This window comes from Hemitrygon akajei, chromosome 13 (assembly GCF_048418815.1).
Source record: "Hemitrygon akajei chromosome 13, sHemAka1.3, whole genome shotgun sequence".
Taxonomy (NCBI): domain Eukaryota; kingdom Metazoa; phylum Chordata; class Chondrichthyes; order Myliobatiformes; family Dasyatidae; genus Hemitrygon; species Hemitrygon akajei.
The window spans coordinates 43,504,693-43,530,921 of NC_133136.1; the positions used below are offsets into that span (position 1 = coordinate 43,504,693).

Below are 26,229 nucleotides of genomic sequence, written 5' to 3' on the forward strand. Positions count from 1 at the left end.
TTTCCTGCCCAGGCTTGTGTCCTGGAGAGGACACAGTCCACTAGAGGTGCAAACCCATGATCCTCTGGCATCGATGGCTGCCTACACACACATTGCAGACAGCAGGGATCCCAGTACTGATTTGGTTACAGGCAATGAATCAGCAAAGCAACTTTATACCATCACCCTCAGACTCCAATTCCTTGAATTATCAGTACCACGTTGTATCAGTCTCCGATATGGGACCTTGTTAAAAGCCTTAATGAAGTCTATGTAAATCACATCTACTACACGATGATCATCAGCGAGTGAGCAAGGGATTTAAAAAGCAAATGGGGCCTATCAGGACTTTCAGTGAGCTTCAGATTGTTGCAATAGGCACTTGGGAGGGGCCAATAAAAAAAAAAATCAGGTTTAAGTGGAGCAGCCATTGCGGGAGCAACTATTGTATGAGTAGGACAGGGTTAGAGTGGGGAGCATGAAGCTTTGGCTTAGGAGGCTTAGGCAAGAAGAGGCAGAGGCTAAGTTAAGTTTCTGGCAAGTTTCTTTCTTTCTTATTGCACAGTCAGAGCAGTGGGAATGGTAGTCAGGACAGTGCAATGCTCCTCTTGTGGGATGTGGGAAGACAGGGAGATCTTCAGTAATGGATTGGAACTAGAGCTGGTTGAACTCCAGATCATTTGGGAGGCTGAGGGGTTGACCGACAGGAGAAACAGATAGGTAGTTACACTTAAAGTGCAGAACACAGGTAACTAGGTGATCCAAACAACACACACAAAATGCTGGTGGAACACAGCAGGCCAGGCAGCATCTATAAGGAGAAGCACTGTCGACGTTTCGGGCCGAGACCCTTTGTCAGGACTAACTGAAAGGAAAGATAGAGATTATACCATCTGATATACAAAGACAGGAACTTAAATGTAGAGTATGGTGGGAATAATGCTCTGAATTGCACTTACTTCACTATAGTAACTAGGTGATCGTCAGGAGAGGGAAACAGGATAGGCAGACAGTGCAGGATACCTCTGTGACTTTTCCCTTCAATAACAAGTATACTGTTTTAGATACGATTGGGGCACAAATTAGCAGAGGAAAGCCACAGCAGTCACGTCTCTGGCACTGATTCTGGCTCCGTGACATAGAAGCAAAGAGGAGAGAAGAGGCAAACAGTAGTGATAGGGGAATTCATTGTTTAGGAAATAGACAGCAGTTTCTGTGGAGGAGAACAAGATACCTGGACAGCATATTGCCTCGCAGGTGCCAGGGTGAGGGTTGTTATGGATCACGTCCATAGCATTCTTAAGGGTGATTGTGAGCAGTCTAAGATCGTGGTCCACGTTGGTACCAATGACAAGGTCAGGAAGAGTGACAAGGTCCTGCAGAGTGAGTTCAGGGATTTGGGTGCCAAGTTAAAGGACAGGATTTGCAGGGTGGTGATCTCAGGATGTCTACTTGCCCCTTGCGAGAGACTAGAAATAGGAAGATAATACAGTTTAACATGTGGCTAAGGAGCTGGTGCCAGAGAGAGAATTTCAGATTTTTGGACCTTGGGCTCTCTCCCAGGGAATGTGGGATTTGTATAATTGGTATGGTTTGAAACTAAAATTAAAGGGGCCAATATCTTTGCAACTAAGTTTGCACCGAGGGGTGGGGGGGGGGGGTTTAAATTAGAGTTGCAGGGGGATGGGAACAAGAGTGCCAGGGCAGTTAGTGGAGTGGTTGTGGAGAAAGTGTGCATTAAGCTGACATACAAAGACAGGAACTTAAATGTAGAGTATGGTGGGAATAATGCTCTGATTTGCACCTACTTCACTGCATGGAATGCTGCAGATAAGGCAAATGAGCATACAGGATGGATCAGCGTGTGGAATTATGACATTGCAGTCATTGGTGAGATTTGGTTGTAGGAGGGGCAGGACTGGCAGCTCAGTGTTTCAAGGTTCTATTGTTTTAGTCATGATAGAAGGGGAAGAACTAAAGGGGGGGGGTGGCATTACTCATCAGAGAAAATGTCACAAGGCGGTCTACTGAAGCTACGTGGGTGGAACTGAGGACTAAGAAAGGGATGGTCATGTTAAGGGGATTCTATTACAGTTTGGGAGTACACCCAACAGTCAACAGGATTTAGAGGAGCAAATTTGTAGAGAGATAGCAGACTGTTACAAGAAAAATAAGGGTGTGATAGTAGGAGATTTTAACTTTCCATATATTGATTAGGACTACTATCCTGCAAAAGGACTGGATGGGATAGAGTTTGTCAAGTATGTACTGGAAATTTTCCTGAATCAATATACAGAGGTCCGGACTAGAGAGAGTGTAATACTGGATCTCCTGTCAGGAAACGGGGTAGGGCAGGTGACAGAAGTGTGTGTGTTAGAACACTGTTGATCTAGTGATCACAAATCAAGTTCACGCTTAGTCATTCAGCCATGTCCATGAAAACCACCAATGTTAGAAATACTGCCAAACAAAACAAACACCATCAAACAAAAGGTTCTGATTCCATTCGTTCCAATATAATGATGGAGCACGAGAAGACTGGTCCTCACGTTGAGATTTTAGATTGGAGAAGGGCCAACTTTGATGGCATGAAAAGCATCTGGTAGGTGTGGATTGGGACAGGGCTGTTTTCCGGCAAGAGGATGCTTAGTAAGTGGGAGGTCTTCAAAAGTGAAATATTGAGAGTATAGAGTTTGTATGTTTCTGTTAAAATAAAAGGCACGGCTAACAGGTTTAAGGAACCTTGGTTTTCAGGGGATATTTAGACCCTGGTTAAGAAGAAGGAGGTGCATCACAGGTATATATGCAGCAAGAAACAAATGAAACACTTGAGGAGTACAAGAGAATACTTAAGATGGATATCAGGAGGACTAAAAGAAGACATAATATTGCTCTGGCAGACAAGGTAAAGGAGAATCCCATGGGCTTTTACAAATATATTAAGAGCAAAAACATAGGAATGGACAAAATTAGTCCGCTTGAAGATCAGTGTGATCATCTGAATATGGAGATGAAAGAATAGAGACACAAAGTCTATAGAACTGAGATAAAACAGTGGTGATGTCATGGACTGCATCTGGGGTACAGAAGAGAAGACGCTTACTGACTTGGGGCAAATTAGTTTGGATAGGTCCCCAAGACCTGACAAGGTGTCCCCTTAGACCATGTGGGAGGCTAGTAATTGCAGGAGCCCTGGCAGACGTATTTAAAACATTCTTAGCCACAGGTGAGGTGCCTGAGGACTGGAGGATAGCTAACGTTGTTCCATTGTTTAAGGCTCCAAGAATAAACTGGGAAACTATAGGTTGCTGAGCCTGACATCAGTAGTGGGTAAAATATTGGAAGGTATTCTAATGGACTGGAGATATAAATACTTTAACAGACAATTTCTGATTAGAATAGTCAACATGGCTTTGTGCACGGTTGGTTATGTCTAACCAATCTTATAGAATTTTTCAAGGAAGTTATGAGGAAAGTTGAAGGAGAAGCAGTGGATATTGTCTACATGGAATTTAGCAAGGCCTTTGAAAGGTCCAGTAGGGAAGGTTGGTCAAGAAGGTTCAGTCACTTGGCATTCAGGATGAGGTGATATACTGAATGAGACATTGGCTTCATGGGAGAAGCTAGAGAGAGGTAGTAGATGGTTGCTCTGATTGGAGGCCTGTGACTAGTGGTGTGCCACAGGGATCAGTACTGAATCTGTTGTTTGTCATCTATATCAGTGATCTGGATGAAATTATGATAAACTGGATCAGCAAATTTGCAGACGTCACCAAGTTTGGGGGCACAGTGGACAGCAAGGAAGGCTATCAAAGCTTGCAGCGGGATCTTGACCAGCTGAAAAATGGCAGATGAAATGAAATGCAGACAAAGGTGAGATGTTACACTTTGGGAGAACAGATCAGGGTAGGACATACACAGTGAACGGTAGGACATTGAAGATTGCAGTGGAACAAAGGGATCTGGGAATACAGATCCAAAATAACCTGACACTGCATTGACAAGAGTCATTAAGAGAACTTTTGGTACATTGGCTTTCATAGATCAGAGCACTGAGCACAGGAATTGGGATGTTGTGTTCAAGTTATATAAGACTTGCTGAGGCCAAATTTGAATTATTGTGCTCAGTTCTGGTTACCCACCTGCAGGAAAGATATCAATAAGGTTGAAAGAGTTCAACCTATGGTTGGAGTTGATTTAAAAATCTCACTCAGTGCCCCAGCAAACTTTTCTCGTCTTCCATGGAAGCCAGGACCAAATCTCTTGCAGCCCCCTCAAGACACATCACCCAACAATTCCCCAATTTAATCACCAGACAATTTATAATGACCAATTAACTACCAGTTGGTATGTCTTTGGACTGTGGGAGGAGAGCCATGCAGTTATGGGGAGAATATACAAACTGCTTACAGGCAGCAGTAGGAAATGAATTGTACTGCAAAGTTTTGTGCAAACCATTATGCTACCATGCCAATGATCAACAGCCTGATGCATAAGTTCCAGTTGTTCAGGTGTTCCAGAGTAAAGAGCCTGTTTAAGCATTGAGTACCTTTTCTACACTTACTTACACCAAAACTACACCTTCTCCTTTATTGAGCACATCCCACCCCTTCCACTGCTACAAATTATGTCCCCTTTGTGAATATTTATTTTGGATCCCAGTTATACCTTCTGGCTCCACAGGTAGATTTTCTGTTGTCCCAAATGGGCCCTACTCTTTCTCTGGTTATCATTTTGTCCCTAATATACAGATAAAACACCCATAACAAACAGTTACTAACCTTAATGAGGTGCTTTTAAAGGTTGGACATGGTGCAAATTATCTCCTACCTAGATGACCTAGATCTGCTCCAATTTTCTTACAGCCACAACAGACCAACAGAAGCCACAATTTCTCCTGCTCCTCACTCTGCTCTGGAATACCGGGACAACTGGAACTCATACATCAGGTTGCTGTTCATCGACTGCAGCTCATCATTCAGCACAATACTTCCATTCAAACTCATTATCAAAGTTCAGGACCCGGGCATCTGCATTTACCTCTGCAACTGAATACTCAACTTCCTCATCAGCAGACATCAATCAAAAAAGATTGTTCACAACATCTCCTCCTTGCCAATCATTAACACAGTACAGCTGAAACCTACAAGTTTGTTCCCCTGCCATCTTCTGGCAGTCACCATAGGGCAGGAGGTACAGAAGCTGAAGTTCCACACTACCAGGTTCAACAGCTACTTCCCTTTAACTATTCAAATCTTGAACTAACCACCAAAACTCCAGGCACCATAGTTTAAAAGGGCAATGAACACTTTAACCACTTTACATTAGAATGCTTTTTGGTTCAAACTTTTTTTTTGTTAAAAAAAATGTATAATTTATGTTTTATCTTGTAAATGGTGTAATGTGTCCATGATGTTATTTTCATTGTCCCTGTGCATACATGTATTTGCGCAATGACAATGAACTCAACTTCAACTTGGATTTATCTTCGCCAATGCCCAGAAACAGAAAAGGTTGGAAACACCAATGGCCAGGAATGGAAAAGTCTACAGAAAATGGTGGATATAGTTCAGTCCATCACAGGAAAAGGCCTCCCCACCATTAAGCACATTTAGATGGAGTGCTGGCAGAAGGAAGCAACATTCATTATCAAGGAAGGACCCTCACCATCCAGGCCATGTTCTCTTCTCACTACTACCATCAGGTAGGAGGTATGCAAGCCTGAGGTCCCACACCACCAGGTTTAAGAACAGTTATTACCCTATAACTAATAGACTCCTGAACAAGTGTGGATAACTTCTCGCACCACAACTCTGAAGTGATTCTATGACTGACAGTTTCACCATCCTGCAGACTCACCTTTGATGATTTTGCAACTCATGTACTCAGTATTTTATTTGCACAGTTTGTCCTCTTTTGCAAATTGGCTGTTTGTTAGTCTTTGTTTATGTATAGTTGTCCACAAATTCCATATTTTTCTGTAAATGCCTGCAAGAAAATAAATCTCAAGGTAGTATATGGTAAAATCCTGAACGTACTTTGATAATAAATGTTACTTTGACATTTTTCATTTTGTGTGCTTCTTTTGTTTCTGTTATCTCGCACTCGATATCCCTCATCATCTAGGGTTCTCTGGACTTGTTACCCTTCGATTTCAACCTCACAGGAAAATGTTGACCCTGAACTCTCAGTTTTTCTTGTCTGATGATGAATGAAGACATTTATATTTCCCATTTAGAGCTTCTGTGTGGCTCAGTTTGAGTCAGTCACAACAATGAAGTTAGTTATTTACTGCTTGTTACATCACTGGCATTCAGGATAGTGCCATTTCCTTAACAGGAATTTTTTTAACCAGTTGGGGTTATTAGCCCTGAGCTGAACCCCCAAACATGGAGGACTGGTGAGCCACTTGTAGTCTGGCATCTACCCTTTGACCTGTTTGGCATGGGTGACCCGGCCAAGAGTCACAGCACAAGACAGTGACTCCAGCCAACATAGCACTCCAGGTCATTGAGGTACACAAGCCTCCAAACCCTAAGACAAGGTTGTGGTCCACTTGAAGGACAACAAAGAAGGCAGTGGCTCATACACCTTCTCAACCAATGTCACGTTCAAGGATCTTTGGCCATGTATACAGAGATCCTTCTGTTGATCTGTAGGGCCCGACCATTCATAGTGTATGTCCTTGTCCCAGTCATTACACATTCTGTCTTGTTTATTTGTTTTAAAAATAATAATGAGATGGAATACTGGATACTTCTTGTCTATGTTTCTGATGTGACATTAAGGCAAAATGCAATTGGCATTTTTGATAAATTATCAAAGACTTAGTGCTCAAGTATTATTATCTTCAATCAAAACCAACTCACAAGAAAACAAGTAATTTTATTTATTAAATTAACAAGCAATGTTTTGCAAGTACCGTATCTAGTTGTTTAAATAGTATTTAATAGAATATGTACACTTAATTTGCACAAATCCAGTATTTATTTATCAATTGTTAAACTGCGTGAAGTCAACAATGTTCTTTGTTTAAAACATATACTGTTTTTATCATGCACATAATCTTGCACAATAATTTATAGTAAACTCATCTGTTAAGACTTCTTAATGTCGGTTAACTCTGCATTTCCTAGCCTTCATTATAAACATTTAGAAACTTTTTCTGAAAAATACAAGAGAATAAGGTTTAAACTGCCAGGTAACAAGATAAACCTAAACTTGCGAAACACACATACACACGTATACAATCATCAAGTACAGTACCAGTGCTCTGATACTCAAACATTAATTCAATGAGTTCTTTGTTATAATCTGAATGCAAATTAGTTGTTAAAAATAAATTGCATTTGTTTAAATTGGAGATCACATGTATGCATCTCTGTCCATGTGTTTGTGGGACAGGAACTACTTGACTGTCTTGTTACGAATTCACAAACAGAACAATGAACCTGGGAATGGTTCAGTGTTGAAAATTCATTTAAATTATCAAAGATGATTCATTTTCTAAAAAGTGAAAAACAAAACAAAATATCACTTTGGCAAATGGAATACTGTAAAAAATATTTTGAGTTTTAAATATTCCCAGGATTCATAGCAAATTAAGAACAAAATTACATTTCTAGTTCCATTTGTGACCTGTTGGAATGAGTCTTTGCTTCTAAAGCATTTTATCAGCTCTCCGTACCTCTTTCAAGTATGTAGATTTGTATATGAACGTAGGCAGTGCTTAGCAGCATGCTGTTGCAAACTATATGTTTCTCTGACCTGAGGCTACAGATAGAGACCAATTGAAGGGCTCAATCAGTTTCCATAAACTGAGGTCAGTCATCAGGGAAAAAATCAGGGTCCGTCTATCTGTCTTAGTATTATCATCAGAAATCTATGCTCCTTGGTTTACGCTGTACATTTTCACCTCAGTGTCACTGTCAGTGTTTGGATTATTCTGAACAGCTGTACCCACATATCTGCAACAGTGTTTTTGTCCCAAAGAGTAAAACAAAATTCAGTTTTCTTCATCGCTGCTGCTCCATTCATCTTGGAACATGACATTTTGGGCGGTTCTGGCTTCAGACTGCAAAATGCAAGATTAGCAAATAAGTTCATATATATCATTGAACTGTTCAAATGTTACTTCCTAAATAAAATATACATGGTTAAAATAATAGTAAATATGAAATAATAAATGTTACTTCTTTGCTTTTTGTAAAATGAAAGGAAATAAAATAACGGTAATTTATTTACATCATTATATGTTTCAACTGGATGAGCATGAACAAATAAATAAAAGCCCTTCCTTCCTCTTTACAAAATCCACACAGAATCAGTTGGTGCAGCCGCTCTTGAGTTGGACAATCGACACCAGGAGTGCATGAAAAGAGCTACTTTTCAATAGAGAGGGCCAATAAGAATAATTCAAGTGCAAGCAAAGCGGTGATTCTTTTGAGTGACACACACAAAACGCTGAAGGAACTCAGCAGACCAGGCAGCATCTACAGAAAAGAGTACAGTCAATAGTTTGGACCGAGACCCTTCGGCAGGACTCATTCTTTTGAGTGTGCCAGTCTTTAGAGTGACTTTGGATCATCGGGCTTAGGCAAAAACAGGCTTAAGTTACTCTCTCTCTGTTCTTTATTTGTTGATTCCTCATGTATCAGGGCATAATAGATCAGTGAGAATGGCTCCAGGGCCGGTGTTTTGTACTCTGTGTGGGAGATGGGAAGTCTGGGAGTCCTCCAGTCTCTCAGTTAAACACATCTGCACCAGGTGCACCCAGCTGCAGCTCCTGAGAGAACCAATTAAGGAAATGGAGCTGCAGCTTGATGACCTTCGACTCATACGAGAGAATGAGGAGGTGATAGACAGGAGCTACAGGGAGGTAGTCATCCCTCGCTAGCAGGAAAGAGGTCTGGTGCTGTGGCTCAGCAGAGCAGAGAGGTGAAAAGGACTGCAGTGTTCATTCCTCAGATTCCCTGGTACCAGAATCAGGGATGCATCGGATCGGGTCCATGGCATTCTAAAGGGCGAGGGTGAGCAACCAGAAGTCTTGGTACATTTTCGTACCAGTGACATAGGTAGATGAGGTGAGGAGGTCCTGAAGAGATATTTTAGGGAACTAGGTAGAAAGCTGAGAAACGGAACCTCCAGGGTAGTAATCGTTGGATTGCTGCTTGTGCCATGTGCCAGTGAGGATAAGAATAGGATGATTTGGCAGGTGAATGTGTGTCTGAGGAACTGGTGCTTGGGGCAGAGGTTCAGATCTATGGATCATTGGGATTTCTTCTGGGGTAAGTATGACCTGTACAAAAGGGACAGGTTACACTTGAACTTGAGGGGGTCCAACATCTTTGTGGACAGGTTGGCTAGAGATGATCAGGTGGGTTTAAACTCATTTGGCAGGGGAATGGAAGCTGGAGTGATAGTGCTGCAGATGAGATAGATAGCTTACAAACAGAGGCAATGTGTAGTGAGACTCCTAGCAAGGAGAGACTGATGATAGGACAGAATTGCAGTCAACAAGTTAAGTTGCAATGTAAAAGGCAGATGAAATTGAGAAAGATGAATACAGGACTAAAAGTATTATATCTGAATGCGTGCAGTACATGGAATAAGGTCGATGAACATGGAGCAATTACAGATTAGCACATATGATGTTGTAGGCATCACTGAAGTATGGCTGAAAAAAGATTATAGCTGGGAGATTAATGTCCAAGGATACACATTGGATCAAAAAGATAGGCAGGAAGGAAGAGGGGATGGCATGGCTCTGTTGGTCAAAAATGAAATTAAATCGTTAAAAAGAAGTGACACAGGGTCCAAAGGTGTTGAATCATTGTGAATAGAGCTAAGAAACTGCAAGGGTAAAAAGCCCCTGAAGAGAGTTATATACAGACCCTGAAACAGTAGTAAGGATGTGGTCTACAAGTTACAATAGGATATAGAAAATGCATGCCAAAACAGCAATGTTATGATAGTCATGGGGGATATGCAAGTAGATTGGGAAAATCAGGTTGGTGTGGGATTCCAAGAGAGGCAATTTCTAGAATGCCTTTAAGATAGCTTTTTAGAGCAGCTCGTAGTTGAGCATACTAGGGGATCAGCTATTCTGGATTGGGTGTTGTACAATGAACCGGAATTGATCAGAGAGTTAAAGTAAAGGAATCCTTTAGGCGCCAGTGGTCATAATATGACAGAATTCACCCTGCAATCTGAGAGAGAGAAGCTAAAGTCAGATGTACCAGTATTACAGTGGAATAAAAGGAATTACAGAAGCATGAAAAGGATTGGTTGGAAAAGAACACTGGCAGGGATGATGGCAGGGCGGCAATGGCTGGAATTTCTGGAAGCAATTCGGAAGGCACAGGATATATAAATCCCAAAGAGGAAGAAGTATTCAAAAGGCAAGATGACACATCATTGCTAACAAGGGAAGTCAAAGAGAGGGCATATAATAGAGCAAATATTAGTGGGAAGTTAGGGAATTAGGAAACTTTTAAATACCAACAGAAGGCACCTAAAAATTCATTAAGGTAAATACTGAATATGAAAATAAGCTGGCCAAAAATATTAAAGAGGATACCAAAAACTTCTTCAGTTACAAAAAGTGTAAAAGAGAGGCAAGAGTGGATATTGGAAGGCTGGAAAATGATGCTGGAGAGGTAGTAATGGGGTAGAAAAAATGGCGGACAAACTGAGTAACTATTTTGCATCAGTCTTCACTGTGGAAGACACTCACAGTTTGATGGATGTTCCAGGTGTCAGGGAGCATTACATGTGTGAAATTATCATTACTAGGGAAAAGGTTCTTGGGAAACTGAAAGGTCTGTAGGTAGATAAGTCACCTGGACCAGATGGTGTACACCCCAGGGTTCTGAAAAAGGTGACTGAAGAGATTGTGGAGGAATAAGTAATGATCTTTCAAGAATCACTAGATTCTGAAATGGTTCTGAAAGACATTAAAATTAAAAATGTCACTCCACTCTTCAAGAAGGGAGAGAGGCAGAAGAAAGGAAGCCTGACCTCAGTGGTTGGGAAGATGTTGGAGTCGACTGTTAAGGATGAGGTCTCAGGGTTCTTGGAAGCACATGATAAACTAGGCTGCAGTCAGCAAGGTTTCCTCAAGGGAAAATCTTGCCTGACAAACCTGTTGTTTTTCTTTGAAAGAATAACAAGCAGGATAGACAAAGGCAAATCGGTTAATGTAGTGTATTTGGATTTTCGAAAGGCCTTTGACAAGTTGCCACACCTGAGGCTGCTTAACAAGCTACGAACCCATGGTATTACAGGAAAGAATCTAGCATGGATAAAGCAGTGGCTGACTGGCAGGAAGCAAAGAGTGGAAATAAAGGGAGCCTTTTCTGGTTGGCTCTAGAAAAGGAGCTAACTAGTAGGCACTAGTGGTGTTCCACAAGGGTCTGTGTTGGGACTGATTCTTTTTACGTTCTATGTCAATGATTTGGATGATGGAATTGATGGCTTTGTTGCAAAGTTTGCAGACAATATGAAGATAGGTGGGGGAGCAGGTAGTTTTGAGGAAGTAGAGAGGCTACTCAAGGACTTCGACAGATTTGGAGAATGGCAAAGAAGTGGCAGATGGAATACTGTGTCTGGAAGTGTATGGTCATGCACTTAGGTAGAAGAAATGAAAGATTTGACTATTTTCTGAATGGAGAGAAAGTACAAAACTCTGAGGCACAAAAGGGATTTTGAAGTCCTTGTGCAGGATTCCCTAGTTTGCAGGTTGAGTCTGTGGTGAGGAAGGCAAATGTGATGCTAGCATGCGTTTCAAAAGGACTAGAGTATAAAAGCAAGGATGTAATGTTGAGACTTTATACAGCACTGGTGAGGCCTCACTTGGAGTATTGTGATCAGTTTGGGGTACCTCATCTTACAAAGGATTTGCTGAAACTGGAGAGGGTTCAAAGGAGGTTCATGTAAACAGCTTAGCATATGAAGAACGTTTGATGGCTCTCGGTCTGTATTCATTGGAATTTAGAAGAATGAAGGATGACCTAATTGAAACCTATCGAATGGTGAAAGGCCTTGATAGAGTGGATGTGGAGAGGATATCTCCTATGGTGGGATTGTTGAAGACCAGAGAACACAAGCTCAAAATAGAAGGGCATCCTTTTAGAACAGATATGAGAAGGAATTTCTTTAGCCAGAGAGTGGTTAATCTGTGGAATTTGTTCCCACAGGCAGCTGTGGAGGCCAAGTCTTTATGTATATTTAAGGCAGAGGTTGATAGATTCTTGATGGGTCAGGGAATGAATGAATATGGGGGTGGAGGAGGAGGCAGGAGATTGGGGTTGAGAGTAAAATGGATCAGCCATGATGAAATGGTGGAGCAGACTCTAAGGGCCAAATGGCCTAATTCATTTCTTATATCTTATGGTCAGAAAGATGTCTGAAATGAAGTCATTTCTGAAAATTACCAGAGGGAATGGAGCAGATGTGTTTGCAATTCCTTCATGTCAGGCATTTCTCTATTACCTTGAAAACTCAAAATATTTAACCTAACATGAACTCTGAACAGACACTTAGTGGCTACTTTATTAGGTACACCTGTACGATAATGTATTTAGTCAGCCAATCACATGGAGGCAGCCCACTGCATAAAGGTTTACAGACCTGGTCTAAAGGTTCAGTAGTTGCTCACACCAAACATCAGAATGGGTAGAAATGTGATCGAAGTGACTTTGACCATGTAATGATTGTTGGTGGAAGATGGGGTGGTCTGAGTATCTCAGAATTTGCTGATCTCCTGGAATTTTCATGTTCAATAGTCACTCGAGTTTACGGAAAATGGTGCAAAAAGTAATAAAAACATTGAGGAAATGGCAGTTCTGTGGGTGAAAATGCCCTGTTAATGAGAGGTCAACGTCTGGAATGGTTCAAGTTGATAGGAAGGCAACAGTAACTCATATAACCACACATTCCAACAGTGGTGTGCAGAAGCGTGTCTCTGGATGCACATGTTGAACCTTGAAGTGGATGGGCTACAGCAACAGAAGACGACACCGGGTTCCACTCCTGTACCTAATAAACTAGCCACTGAGTGTAAATGTCATGTTGAGATGGAGCATGAGAGAGAGAGAGAGAGAGAGAGAGAGAGAGAGAAAGAGGTGATGCACAAGTCCAATTTATAAAATATAGTCCATTTGTAGATTGTGATTGTCCTGGAACCAGTGTACCCTTTCCAACTAAAAGACAGCTTCATCCAAACTAATATGTTTTTTTTTTAAATATCATATTTTGTGCATTTTGTTAGGAGATGGGACTTTAATGGTAGGAATGTTTACAAAATAAAGCATCTTGAATCTTATCCCAAGAATGTGCCTCAATCCTGACCTTAAAGATAATCACCTCAGTGTGACTATTACATTTCACATTACAGTAATCTTACCATGGTGCTTTATGAAGAACAAGCATCACTCAGAAATTTAGTGGTATTTGCTGTCATATTTTCAAACAATCTTTCTTCATTATAGTTGCAGAGGAAGTTGCCAATTTCAGGGCAATTTTGCAATATGCTTTGCTCTGAACTCATCTATTCTATAACTAAACCCAGGTTACAAAGCTGAAAGACCATATCCAATGTGCCAGCCAACTGAATGTACATCAGTTGTATTTACAAACCCCACCACAGTCAGTCTGCTAAGTTAAGCAGACAGCAAATGTGCTGTAACTGCATTTCACTTCCTTTTTGATTAACTTATGTCTGAAAAGCCCTCTGTAAAAACATCTGGTATATGCCAAAAGTGAGAGGTCTGTCATCTTATCATTATCTGGTGAGACTGTGGCGCGCTTGGACACAGCAGTCAACCAAAGGTGCTGCCATCTTTTTTAATGATCACAAGCCACTGCTAAACATTAAGAACTTCAGGTACTACAGGTCTACCCCATCACTAGTTGCATGTTGGCGGAGGAGCTGAACCTGCTGTGGACCGTGTTTCTGCCTGCTATAGAGCGGTGCCAGAGTTGACCAGACATAAATACCCATTAATACAGCTAATCGAAACAGATACTCCTTTGGGGCCAAGGTGCAAAATACACCACAAGGTACATATAGCACATGTAAGTTAGCAGTTTAAAAATTATTCTAAAGTGATTACTTCCTTAACATAAATACTGAGGATAGGTGTAGGTTTAGGTGAAGTTTGAGCCCTAAAGAGTTCACATGGAGAATAATGTGCATTTTGAGAAAAGTCATTAAAAATATAAAGCAAAAGTTAAAAAGTGCAGAAAGCAGCCAGCATAGGTGTGAATATTTTCATTACAATATCATGCATTGGAGAAGTAAAATGTTTGGATAAATTGCTCACCCCTTTAGCTTCATCATCTCCCGCATCTATTTGACCAAGATCTGGAATCCATGCTAAAATGTTAACATCACTGCCACCACTATAAAGCTCCTGAAAAGAAAGAAATTCATTTTGTAGTATATATCTGAAGACCAGATTTCAATAGTTACTGGTATTACAAAGCACAATTTTTCTAACGCATTTTTTTCAACAAATAAATTCTTGGGCTTCCCAGCGGGTAGAGGTGACAAACTCTGCCATCGTCATCAGGGATGATGCCTGGACGTGTCTTGCCTCGTGGCATTTATACCATTATCCTTTCCACCCGATTGGATAATTCTCACCCAATCAGGTTTCCGCTGCCCCACCTCATTTTCAATCAAATTCCAGTTCTTCGTCTTTGTTAATTTAATTTAATTTCAATGGCTTCCTTCACCAGGTGGTCCCAAAAGCCACTGGTGCGGCACAGCAGTTTTGTGTCGTTGAAGTCAATCCTACGGCCATTGCGAATGTAATGTTCTGCTGCTGACGATTTCTCTGGGTAACCCAAAAAGATACACCTCCTGTGCTCATTGATGCGGGTTTCCACCATGCATCCCATCTGGTTGATATACGCTGCTCTGCATTCACAGGGAATCCTGTAAACGACAGCTGTCCTGAGTTCCAGGTCATCTCTGACCCACACAAGTTGTGATTTAAGCTTCCTTACGGGTTTGTGGATGGTATTAATCTGGTATTTTCTACAAAATGTTGTGCAGAATTCTCTTACCTCCTCATGGAGACTCTCCAGGTTTGAAATGGTTTTCGCACAGTTAATCAAAGTAGAAAGAACCGCTGTACTTTGGGAGGCATGATGGTGGCTGTAATTGTTGAGATATAAATCCATGTGAGTGGGTTTCCAATGGATACCATATCCAAGGCTACCATCCGGTTTCCATTGTATTAGAATGTCCAGGAATGGGAGGCAACCATTCTTCTCCATCTCCATCGTATACTGAATCCCTGATGAAGTTGGCAGAGTTTGTCACCGAAAAGTCGGTTAAAATTGATATCTATACCCGGCTGGAAGCCTGAGAAGAGTTTATTTGTCATATATACCAGGAAATCCTTTTCATATTTGATTTTAATTTAAAAAGAAATAGAGAAGGGCAATTTACATTTAAAGTTGTCATTTCATTGTTTTCACTTCACAAAAGAACTGGCATTTATTTCCCTCTATACAGAGTACATTGCATCACTGGGAGAAATGACTACATCTGGCAGAAAAAGGAACTGAATTAATTTTAGCAGGGGTACAACTGTAACTCAGAAAATGATACCAATTATGCAATTTCAATCACTGTCACAGAAAGTGAACATTAAAATCAGTATCATGTATCTGGAAATCTGAAAATAGAAAATGCTGGAAGCATTCAGCAAATTAAGATATTTAGTCTAGCTCCTTTAAGGACTCCATTCCATTCTCTTGGTCCTTCCATCTACTTTAATAATGAGAAGGTGCTCCTTCTTCCCAAACCATGGCTTCCCCTCTACCACAGTAGAACACAGAAGAACAGGAAGTGGCCTTCAGCCCACGGTATGTGCTGAACATGATAGCAAAATAAAACCAATGGCCTCCGCCTGCACATGATCCATTCTCTGCATACTCACGTGCTCTTGAACAAGACTATAACATCTGCTTCCACCATCAACCTGGCAGCAGGTTCTAAGCACCTGACACACTTAGTGTAAAACAAAACTTGCCCACACACATCCCTTTAAGCTTTCCCCTTTTTATCTTAAAGCCATTCAACATTTCTACCCTGTATAGGCCTCTCATAATTTTATAAACTTCTATCCGGTTTCCCCCTCAGCCTCCAATGCTGCATGGAAAACAATTCAAGTTTGTCCAACCTTTCCTTTTAGCTAGTCTCTCTAATCCAGACAGCATCCTGGTAAACCCCTTCTGAACTGTCTCCAAAGCATCCACGTCCTTCCTGTAATGTTGTGACCAGTTGTAAAGTTTTTACAACAGTATCATGGCTTCCTGGCAGTTATACTCTATGCCTGAGTGATGAAGGCAAGCATGCCATGCACTTTCTTTACTATTCCATCTACTTGTGTTGCCATTTTTAGCAAGGTATGGACTTGCACCCTCAGAACCTTCTGTACGTTAATACTGTTAAGGATCCTGGTATTCATTGTATTCTTTTCCTTTACGTTTGATCTTCTAACATACAAACAACACCTCACAACTGGCTAGATTACAGTTCATCTGCCATTTCCCCACCCATAACTGTAACTGATCTATTTCCTGCTGTATCCTTTAATGACTTTCTATGTGGTCCGTAACTCCTCCTGCTTGTGTGATATCTGCAAACATACTAACCCACCTACATTTCATCCAACTCATTTATATTTCACAAACCAGAGGTCCCAGCACTGTTCACCTCAAAAGACTACATACTGGTCACAGATCCCCAGCCAGAAGAACAATTCTCTGTCTACCTTCTGTCTTCTATGGGCAAATCAATGCTGAATCCAACTACCAATTAACTGTAGCTCTTAATCTTCCTGATCAACTTCCCTGAAGGACCTTGTGAAATATCTTACCAAAGTTTATTGACTTCCCAAGCCTCATCAAACACCTTGGTCAAAAAAGTCAGTCAAGATTGAGAGACGTGACCCGCCCAGCACAAAACTATGCTGACTGTCTCTAATTAGCCCATGTTCTTCCAAAAGTAAGACGGATCTTTAAGGATCCTCTTCAATAGTTTCCCTACCACTGACACGAGGCTCATAACAAATAAAACATGTCCTGAAGAAAGGTGTTGCCCCAAAATGTCAACCGTTTATTCATTTCCATAGATGCTGCCTGACCTGCTGAGTTCCTCCAGCATTTTGTGTGTGTGTGTTGTGTTGTGCTGCTTTGGATTTTCAGCAACTGCAGTTTCTCATGTTTATGTTATTAAGTATATCTGATTAAACCTGATTCTGGTATACCCAAATATTTGGCTCCCGTCCTCCACAGCCATCTATGCCAATGAATTCTACAGATTAACCACCCTCTGGCTAAAGAAATTCCTCCTCATCTCTGTTCTAAGGGCACTTCCTTCTATTCTGAGGATGTGCCCTCTGGTCCTAGACTTTCCCATGGCAGGAGACATCCTTTCCATATACACTCGTTCTAGGCCATTCAATATTCAAAAGGTTTTATGAGATACCCCCCTTCATTCTTCTGAACTCCAGAAAGTACAAGCCCAGAGCCATCAAACGTTCTTCATGTGTTAACCCTTTAATTCCTGGAATCATTCTTGATAACCTCCAATGCCAGCACAGCCTTTTATAGATAAAGGGCACAAAATTGCTCACAATACTCAAAGTGTGGTCTGACCAATGCCTTATAAATCCTCAGCATTACAAGTCAAGTCAAGTCACTTTTATTGTCATTTCGATCATAACTGCTGGTATAGTACATAGTAAAAATGAGACAACGTTTTTCAGGACCATGGTGTTACATAACACAGTACAAAAACTAGACTGAACTATGTAAAAAACAACACAAAGAGAAAAAAACAGCTACACTAGACTACAGACCTACACAGGACTGCATGAAGTGCACAAAACAGTGCAGGCATTACAATAAATAATAAACAGGGCAATAGGGCAGTAAGGTGTCAGTCCAGGCTCTGGGTATTGAGGAGTCTGATGGCTTGGGGGAAGAAACTGTTACATAGTCTGGTCGTAAGAGCCCGACTGCTTCGGTGCCTTTTCCCAGGAGGGAGAAGAGTTTGTATGAGGGGTGCATGGGGTCCTTTATAATGTTGTTTCTTTGCGGATGCAGTGTGTAGTGTAAATGTCAATGATGGCGGGTAGAGAGACCCCGATGATCTTCTCGGCTGACCTCAGTATCCGCTGCAGGTTCTTGTGATTCGAGATGGTGCAATTTCTGAACCAGGCAGTGATGCAGCTGCTCAGGACGCTCTCAATACAACCTCTGTAGATTATGATGAGGATGGGGGGTGGGAGATGGACTTCCCTCTGCCTTCGCGGAAAGTAGAGACACTGCTGGGGTTTCTTCACTATGGAGCTGGTGTTGAGGGACCAGGTGAGATTCTCCGCCAGGTGACACCAAGAAATTTGGTGCTCTTAATTATCTCTACCTAGGAGCCGTCGATGTTCAGTGGGGAGTGGTCGCTCTGTGCCCTCCTGAAGTCAACAACCATCTCTTGTTCACATTAAGAGACAGGTTGTTGGCTCTGCACCAGTCTGTTAGCTGCTGCAACTCCTCTCTGTAAGATGACTCATCGTTCTTGCTGATGAGACCCACCATGGTCGTGTCATTGGCGAACTTGATGATGTAGTTCGAGCTGTGTGTTGCAGCACAGTCGTGGGTCAGCAGAGTGAACAGCAGTGGACTGAGCACACAGCCCTGGGGGGCCCCTGTGCTCAGTGTGATGGTGTTGGAGATGCTGCCCTCGATCCGGACTGACTGAGGTCTCCCAGTCAGGAAGTCTAGGATCCAGTTGCAGAGGGATGTATTCAGGCCCAGTAGGCTCAGGTTTCCAATCAGTTTCTGAGGGATGATTGTGTTGAATGCTGAACTGAAGTCTATGAACAGCATCCGAACATATGTGTCTTTTTTGTCCAGGTGGGTTAGGGCCAGGTGGAGGGTGGTGGCAATGGTGTCGTCTGTTGAGCGGTTGGGACGGTACGCGAGCTGCATGGGGTTCAGTGAGGGGGGCAGCAGGCTCTTGATATGCCTCATGATGAGCCTCTCGAAACATTTCATGATGATGGATGTGAGTGCAATGGGACGGTATTCATTTAGGCAGGACACTGAAGACTTCTTCAGCACAGGGACAATGGTGGTGGCCTGGGCCTGGAAGCATGTTGGAATGGTGGTGCTGCTCAAGGAGATGTTGAAGATGTCAGTGAGAACATCTTCTAACTGGTCTGCACATCCTCTGAGCACTCTACCAAGGATGTTGTCTGGTCCAGCAGCCTTCCGTGGGTTGACCCTGCACAGGGTTCTTCTCACATCGGCCACGGTAAGACACAGCACCTGGTCATTTGTAGGAGGGGTGGACTTCCTCACCACCACGTCAGTTTCTGCCTCAAACCGGACGTAGAAGTTATTCAGCGCATCTGGGAGGGAGGTATCACCTGCACAGTCAGGTGATGTTGTCCTGTAATTGGTGATGTCCTGGATGCCCTTCCACATGCGCCGCGTGTCGCCGCTGTCCTGGAAGTGGCTGTGGACTCACTGGGCGTGTGCATGCTTTGCCCCTCTGATGGCCCGGGACAGTTTGGCCCTTGCTGTTGTTAGGGCTGCCTTGTTGCCTGATCTGAAGGCAGAGTCGTGGGACCTCAGCAGCACACGCACCTCCGCGCTCATCCATGGCTTCTGGTTAGCGCATATAGTGATGGTCTTGGACAGAGTAACATCATCAATGCACTTGCTGATGTAGCTGGTCACTGATGCTGTGTACTCCTCTAAGTTGGTAGAGTTGCCATCGGTTGCAGCCTCCCTGAACATGTGCCAGTCAGTGTGCTCAAAGCAGTCTTGAAAAGCAGAGATGGCTCCTGCTGGCCAGGTTTTCACCTGCTTCTGAACTGGTCTGGAGCGCCTGTCGAGCGGTCTATATACTGGGATTAGCATAACAGAGATGTGGTCTGAGTAGCTGAGGTGGCGGCGGGGCTCTGCTCGGTACGCATCGGGGATGTTTGTGTAAACCAGGTCCAATGTGTTCTCCCCTCTTGTTGCAAAGTCCACATACTGATGGAATTTGGGGAACACTGACTTAAGGTTCGCGTGGTTAAAATCACCGGCGACAATAAACCGCCCATCAGGGTGTGCGTTCTGCAGTTCGCTAATAGCTCCGTACAGTTCACAGACGCCTCCTTAGCATTAGCGCTGGGGGGAATGTACACACCGAATATAAGGACAGAGGTGAATTCCCGTGGCAAATAAAATGGTCTGCATCTAACAGACACAAACTCCACTAGCGATGAGCAGTATCTGGAAACCAGCACAGAGTTCTTACACCATTCCATGTTGATGTAAATACACACACCACCACAGCGAGTCTTACCGGAAAGAGCTGCATCCCTGTCCGCTCGAAACAAGGCGAGCCCGTCCAGCTGAATAGCAGCGTCCGAAATTCCATCAGTAAGCCACGTCTCTGTAAAAACATGTGCAGGGCAGACTCTGTACTCCCTCCGAGTATTTCGTTGGAGTCGGATGTAGTCCAATTTATTGTCCAGGGAGCGGACATTGGAGAGCAGAATGGACTGGAGAGCCGGCTGGCTAGGGTTTGCTTTTAGCCTGGCATGGACCCCTACCCGCTTGCCTCGCTTCTGCTTCCTCGCACATCACTTACGACGTCTCCATCTCCGGCTACCAGCATTAGGCGAGTCCGAGGATTATAGGCCCATTCCCCTCAGCAAGCCGAGGTCACGTAATTTGACCAGCAGATCTTTGTGAAGGTTTGCTTTTGGGCCACCTGTGTATTGTAGTAGTATCTGGCCATGGTAGATAGTCGCTCTGTTATCCATGTGCCCTAATCAAAAGTTGTGTATTCAAACTTAATTAGAAAATTAAATTAAAGTAACACCAGGTCTGAAAGGCCGCTGCTGCCGTGCTGCGCCGCCTCATGGGGATCCTTGCTTTTACACTCTGGTCCTCTCTAAATGAATGCTGAAATTGGATTTGCCTTCCTTACCACCAACTCAACCTGAAAGTTGACATTTAAGGAATCCTGCATGAGGACTCCCAAGACCCTTTGAACTTGATTTTTGAATTTTCTCCCCATTTAGAAAATACTCGATGCTGTTCTTTCTTCTACCAAAGTGCATGACCATAAACTTCCCAACACTATATTCCATCTGCCACTTCTTTGCCCATTCTCCTAATCTGTCCAAACCCATCCACAGACTCCCTACTTCCTCAACACTACTTGCCCCTCCAACTATTTTCATATTGTCCAGAAACTTGGCCACAAAAGCACCAACTCCATCATCTAAATCAATAAAATACAATTTGAAAAGACCTGGTCCCAACACTGACCCCTGCAGAACAGCATTCGTCACTGACAGCCAACCAGAAAGACCTCCTTTATTCCCACACTTTGCCCTCTATCAATCAGCCTATTTTCTATCCATGCTTCTACCTTTCTTGTAATGCTTTGGACATTTATCTTGTTTAACAGCCTCCATGTGCGGCATCTTATCAAAGGCCTTCTATAAATCCAAGTAAGCAACAACCTCTGATTCTCCTTTGTCTACCCTGCCTGTTACTTTCTTAAAGAATTTCAAAAGATTTGTCAGGTAATATTTCCCCTTAAGGAAACCATGCTGACTTTGGCCTATTTTATCATGTGCTTCCAAGTACCCCAAAACCTCATCATTAATAATGGATTCCAACATTTTCCCAAGCATTGAAGTCAGGTAACTGGCCTATAATTTCCTATTTTTGTCTCCCTTCCTTCTTCAAAAGTGGAATGACATTTGCAATTTTCCAGTCCTCTGGAACCATTCCAGAATCTGGTGATTCTTGAAAAGTCATTAGTAATGCCCCCAGAAACTCTTCAGCTACTTTGTTCGGAACCCTGGGTGTGGTCCATCTGGTTCAGTTGACTTATCTACCTTCAGACATTTCAGCTTCCCAAGCACCTACTCCTGAGTAATAGAATAGAAGTGATAGTAATACAATCACTTCTGCCCCGACACACTCAAATTTCTGGCATGCTTCTGTTATCTTCCAGAGAGAAGACTGATGCAAAATACTTATTAAGTTCATCTACAATTTCTTTGCCTCCCATTATGACCTCTCCAGTGTCATTTTCCAGCAGCTCGATATCCATGTATGCCTCTCTTTTGCTCTTTATATATCTGGGAAAAAACTTTTGATATCCTCTTTTATAACAATGGCTAGCTTTCTCTCATATTTCATCTTATCTCTTCTTAATGCTTTTTTTAGTTGCCTTCTATTGGTTTTTAAAGGTATCTCCATTTCTAACATTCCACTAATTTTAGCAATATTATACGCTCTCTCTTTTTGCTTTTATGCAGACTTTGACTTTCCTTATCACCACGGTTGCCTCCCTTTAGAATAGTTCTTTGGGACGTATCTATCATGGACTTTCTGAATTGCTGCCAGAAACACTAGCCATTGCTGTACTACCATCATCCCTACTAGTGTCGCCTTTCAATCAACTTCAGTTAGGTTCTCTCTCACACCTTTGTAGTTGCCTTTACTCCACTGTAATAGTGATACAGTGTTTTAGCTTCTTCCTCTCAAACTACAAGGTGAATTCTAACATATGATGATCCCTCAATAACATGGGATAGATCCTACCAGACCATTGGGATTTACCTACCTTAGTGTGACACAAGAGACCTAATACCAGCTCCTTCTTGATGCCCTGGAATAGGAAAGACCCCACACTGATCTCACAATCCTCCAAATATTTCCCCTTTGAGTAAACCGATGCAAAATTCTCATTCAGTCCTTCACCAACATCCTGCAGCTCCAAACATAAATTCTCTCTTTCATCCTTGAGCAGTACTCCATTCTTCTTTGTTACCCTCTTTCTGGGTTCTCTTTGATCCTACTTGCCAAGAAGATTTTATGTTCTCTTTTGTCCCTCCTAATTCCTTGCTTGAGTTCTTTCCAGCCTTCTTCGTATTTCTCAATAGCCTTGTCTACCTTCAGCTTTCGAAACTACACAAGTTCCCCTTTTTTGACTAAATTTACAACCTCTCTTGTCATCCAAGGTTCCCTTATCTTTCTATCCTTGTCCTTCCTTCTTACTAGAACATACCTATCATGTACTCTGTGAAATTAACCTTTACAAACCCTCCATATGTCAGATGTGAACTTATACAATAACTGCTGCTCCCAATTTCCTCTCTCATTCTCCGAGAATATGCCCCAGCCCAACTTAGTACATTCTTAAGTACCTTAAAACTAAATGATATGTAATCAATATGCACTCCCACCAAAACTGCAATGACATGGCCAGCCTGGTTTCCCAATACGGAATAGTCCTTCCTCTAGTTAGACTATCCATATCCAGTTTCAAGAAACTCTCTCAGATGCTCTGAGCAAGTTCTCCAATGGAGAACTTAAATTCTCGCACAGTGAATGCATATTTCTTCCTTCTGACCTCTGCCCATACAATCCAAGTGGATGAGCCCTCCAGTATGTCCTCTCTGAGTGCAGCTGTGCTATTCTCCTTGATTAGTAATGCAGCTCCTCCATCTCTTTTACTTCCCTCTATATCACGCTGACAGAGCCCTCATCTGTTTCCTGCACTCCACCTTCTACTCTTAGCTACAGTAAGAGTTGAGTTCCCCTGATCTTCACATTCCACTCTATCAGCCTTCCACAGATACAATCCATGATTTCTGCCACCTTCAATGAGATTCTAACAATAGATGTGTCTTCTCCCTCTCCCTCCCCCTTGTTCATTGTTATGAAGGAATCAAATCTTCCCTGGCTTGTTTTGCCCATTCATTTCCATCAACCATACCCTTTCTCTACACTCTGCCATGTAGTTACAGAAGTGCAACACCTGCTCCTTTACATTGTCCTTTCCCACCACTCAAGTCCCAGAGCAACTGTTCCATGTCAAACTGTGATTCACTTGCCCTTCGTTCAATATTGTGTATTCATTCGGTGCTCATCCAGATTAGAGAAATCTAATGCAGATTGGTTTGCAAAGCACTTGCAGTCACCCACAAGAGCTTCTAGTTACCCAGTTACTTGTTATTTTAATCCTCCATCCTACGCTCAGTCTGACCTATTTGAGATTAGTCCCCTACACTGTTAAAACAAACTGCAATATATGCTTGAGGAACAGCACCTCATCTTTTGCCTGAGCACATTGTAGCCTGGCAAACTCAAGGTAGATTTTCAGGTAATTAATTTCCTCTGACTGTATCAGAACTGGTCAATAATTCTGTGATACTGGTTCAGATTTCCCTTTACCTGTTAGCACAGTCTACCCTGTTTAGCAAAGTCTGACAGCCCTGCATTTTGTGACTTTTATGTTCCTTTGTTTGTATTCTAATTCTCAAACTGCCCCTTTCTCATAACTTTTAGAGTCCTTTGTTCAAATGTCCATTTAAACTTTTGATAGAATGATCTTCGTTACATCCTACGTATTTCCACTGCAATTATAACCTTACGTTGTCAGAAATATTTCCTGTGTCCTCCTCTGTAGTGTCTGCACTTCAAACCAACTTGTTTTCTCTCTTTTCCAGTTCTGACAAAAAGAACTTCGATCTTAAATGTTAACACCTTCTTTCCCCAGCTAACCACAGCAGATGGTTACAGCAAAATGTAGCAGCTCCTAAAGTGTTAGATACTGCTGGTCACTTGTCAAGAACTTCTCTGGCTCTGGTCAGAAGATAGGGTTGGTTGGAGTATCATCAGGTCTTTGGAAGTGCAGAAGAAGGATGCCTAGAAAGTGGGGCCTTAGCAGGTGGATGGGCAGAGAAGATATTGAAGGTAGATTCTGTAGACTATAGCTCCATGTCCAGAACTTAAAACTTTGTGGAACTTGGGCTCCAGGGTTTGGTTACACCTACTCCACAAAGATCCCTCTAAAAAGGATTGCATCACAAACAGCAATATGATGAAAACATGACTGTTATAGGAGTGCCCAATGACAAAAAATATTTTCTAGGAATTCCTTTGTAGTCAATGGTGTATTATATCGAAAACAAAGATGATTAGCTATATCTCTTTCATCTAAGAACAATGAAGACACGAGATACTTAGGCAGCTATATTTCCTTCTCTATTGTATGAAAAGAAAAATTGAATTATAAAGAAACTTGCAAGTTTTGTTTCTTCATCTGCTTACTCTCAAAAAATGGCCTATTTGATTTCTGAAAAATTGCTTAACAGAATATATGCAAGTAGTGATTTTCAGTAAGAATATATTCCCAACTCTTGTTCAATAATCCCTAATAGACTAGAAATGACACCCAAGCAAAATGGAAACTACGGATATCTTATATTACTATATGAAAATAATCAGTATCCTTGACCTTGAACGACTGGAATTCAATTCAGTTATTAGCTAGAGATCTTATAATAATAGCATTGAAGAAAACACTAAGAAATTTACTTACTTGGAAGTAAGACTGGAATGTGCAGCAGTTTACATAATTATAATGCCCCCTGAGTTCAGTTAGCAATTGTCCTGCATAGATATCATAAACTGCAATACAAGAATCGACTGGGACAAACACAAAATCTGGACTGCAACCACTGGACACCGTGAACTTGAGATTCTTTCGACTTCCATTGCAAACTCTTCCATAGTTCACCTGTAAACATTAATCTGAAGTTACTTTTAGAAATAGTTACAATTTTGTAACTTTTCACATTTTAATTATGTTGTGGCTAAATTGCAAAATCTACTGTGCTAGAAAAAGAATACATTTACTCAAATCCTGTCTGTTTTCATTTTGCACACTAATTCCTGGTCAAAAGCTCTATGAAAGTCCAACACCATTTAACAGTCCTCAACTATACTTACCCATTAGAAACACCTTTTGAGTTTATAGAACATAGAAAACCTTTGGCCCACAGTGCTGTGCTGAACATGTACTTACTTTAGAAATTACCTACGGTTACCCATAGCCCTCTATTTTTCTAAGTTCCATGTACCTATCCAGGAGTCTCTTAAAAGACCCTATCGTATCTGCCTCCACCATCGCCAGCAGAACAATTTCATGCACTTAACACTCTCTACGTAAAAAACTTACCCCTGACATCTCCTCTGTGCCTACTTCCAAGCACCTTAAAACTGTGTCCTCTCGTGCTAGCCATTTCAGCCCTGGGAAAAAGCCTCTGACTATCCACACAATCAATCAATGCCTCTCATCATCTTATACACCTCTATCAGGTCACCTCTCATCCTCTGCCACTCCAAGGAGAAAAGGCTGAGTTC

At 42.0% G+C, this 26,229-nt stretch overlaps 2 protein-coding genes across 3 annotated transcripts in view; both read right to left on the minus strand.

Moving 5' to 3' along the window:
- elovl7a (ELOVL fatty acid elongase 7a) overlaps positions 1-6,014 on the minus strand; it is a 60,852-nt gene extending 54,838 nt beyond the window's left edge. Inside the window, exon 1 of the mRNA XM_073064494.1 lies at positions 5,839-6,014. The gene's annotated coding sequence lies outside the window, so the exon portion shown is untranslated. The remainder of the gene's footprint in view (positions 1-5,838) is intronic.
- An 830-nt stretch (positions 6,015-6,844) lies between these two features.
- The window catches only part of ercc8 (excision repair cross-complementation group 8), a 42,341-nt gene continuing 22,956 nt past the window's right edge, over positions 6,845-26,229 (minus strand). For both annotated transcript variants that reach the window (XM_073064495.1, XM_073064496.1), the window contains exons 10-12: positions 25,406-25,603; positions 14,304-14,393; positions 6,845-8,053 (exon numbers count right to left, since the gene is read on the minus strand). In XM_073064495.1, coding sequence (XP_072920596.1) covers positions 7,985-8,053; positions 14,304-14,393; positions 25,406-25,603 — 357 coding nt within the window. In that variant the 3' untranslated portion in view covers positions 6,845-7,984. The remainder of the gene's footprint in view (positions 8,054-14,303; positions 14,394-25,405; positions 25,604-26,229) is intronic.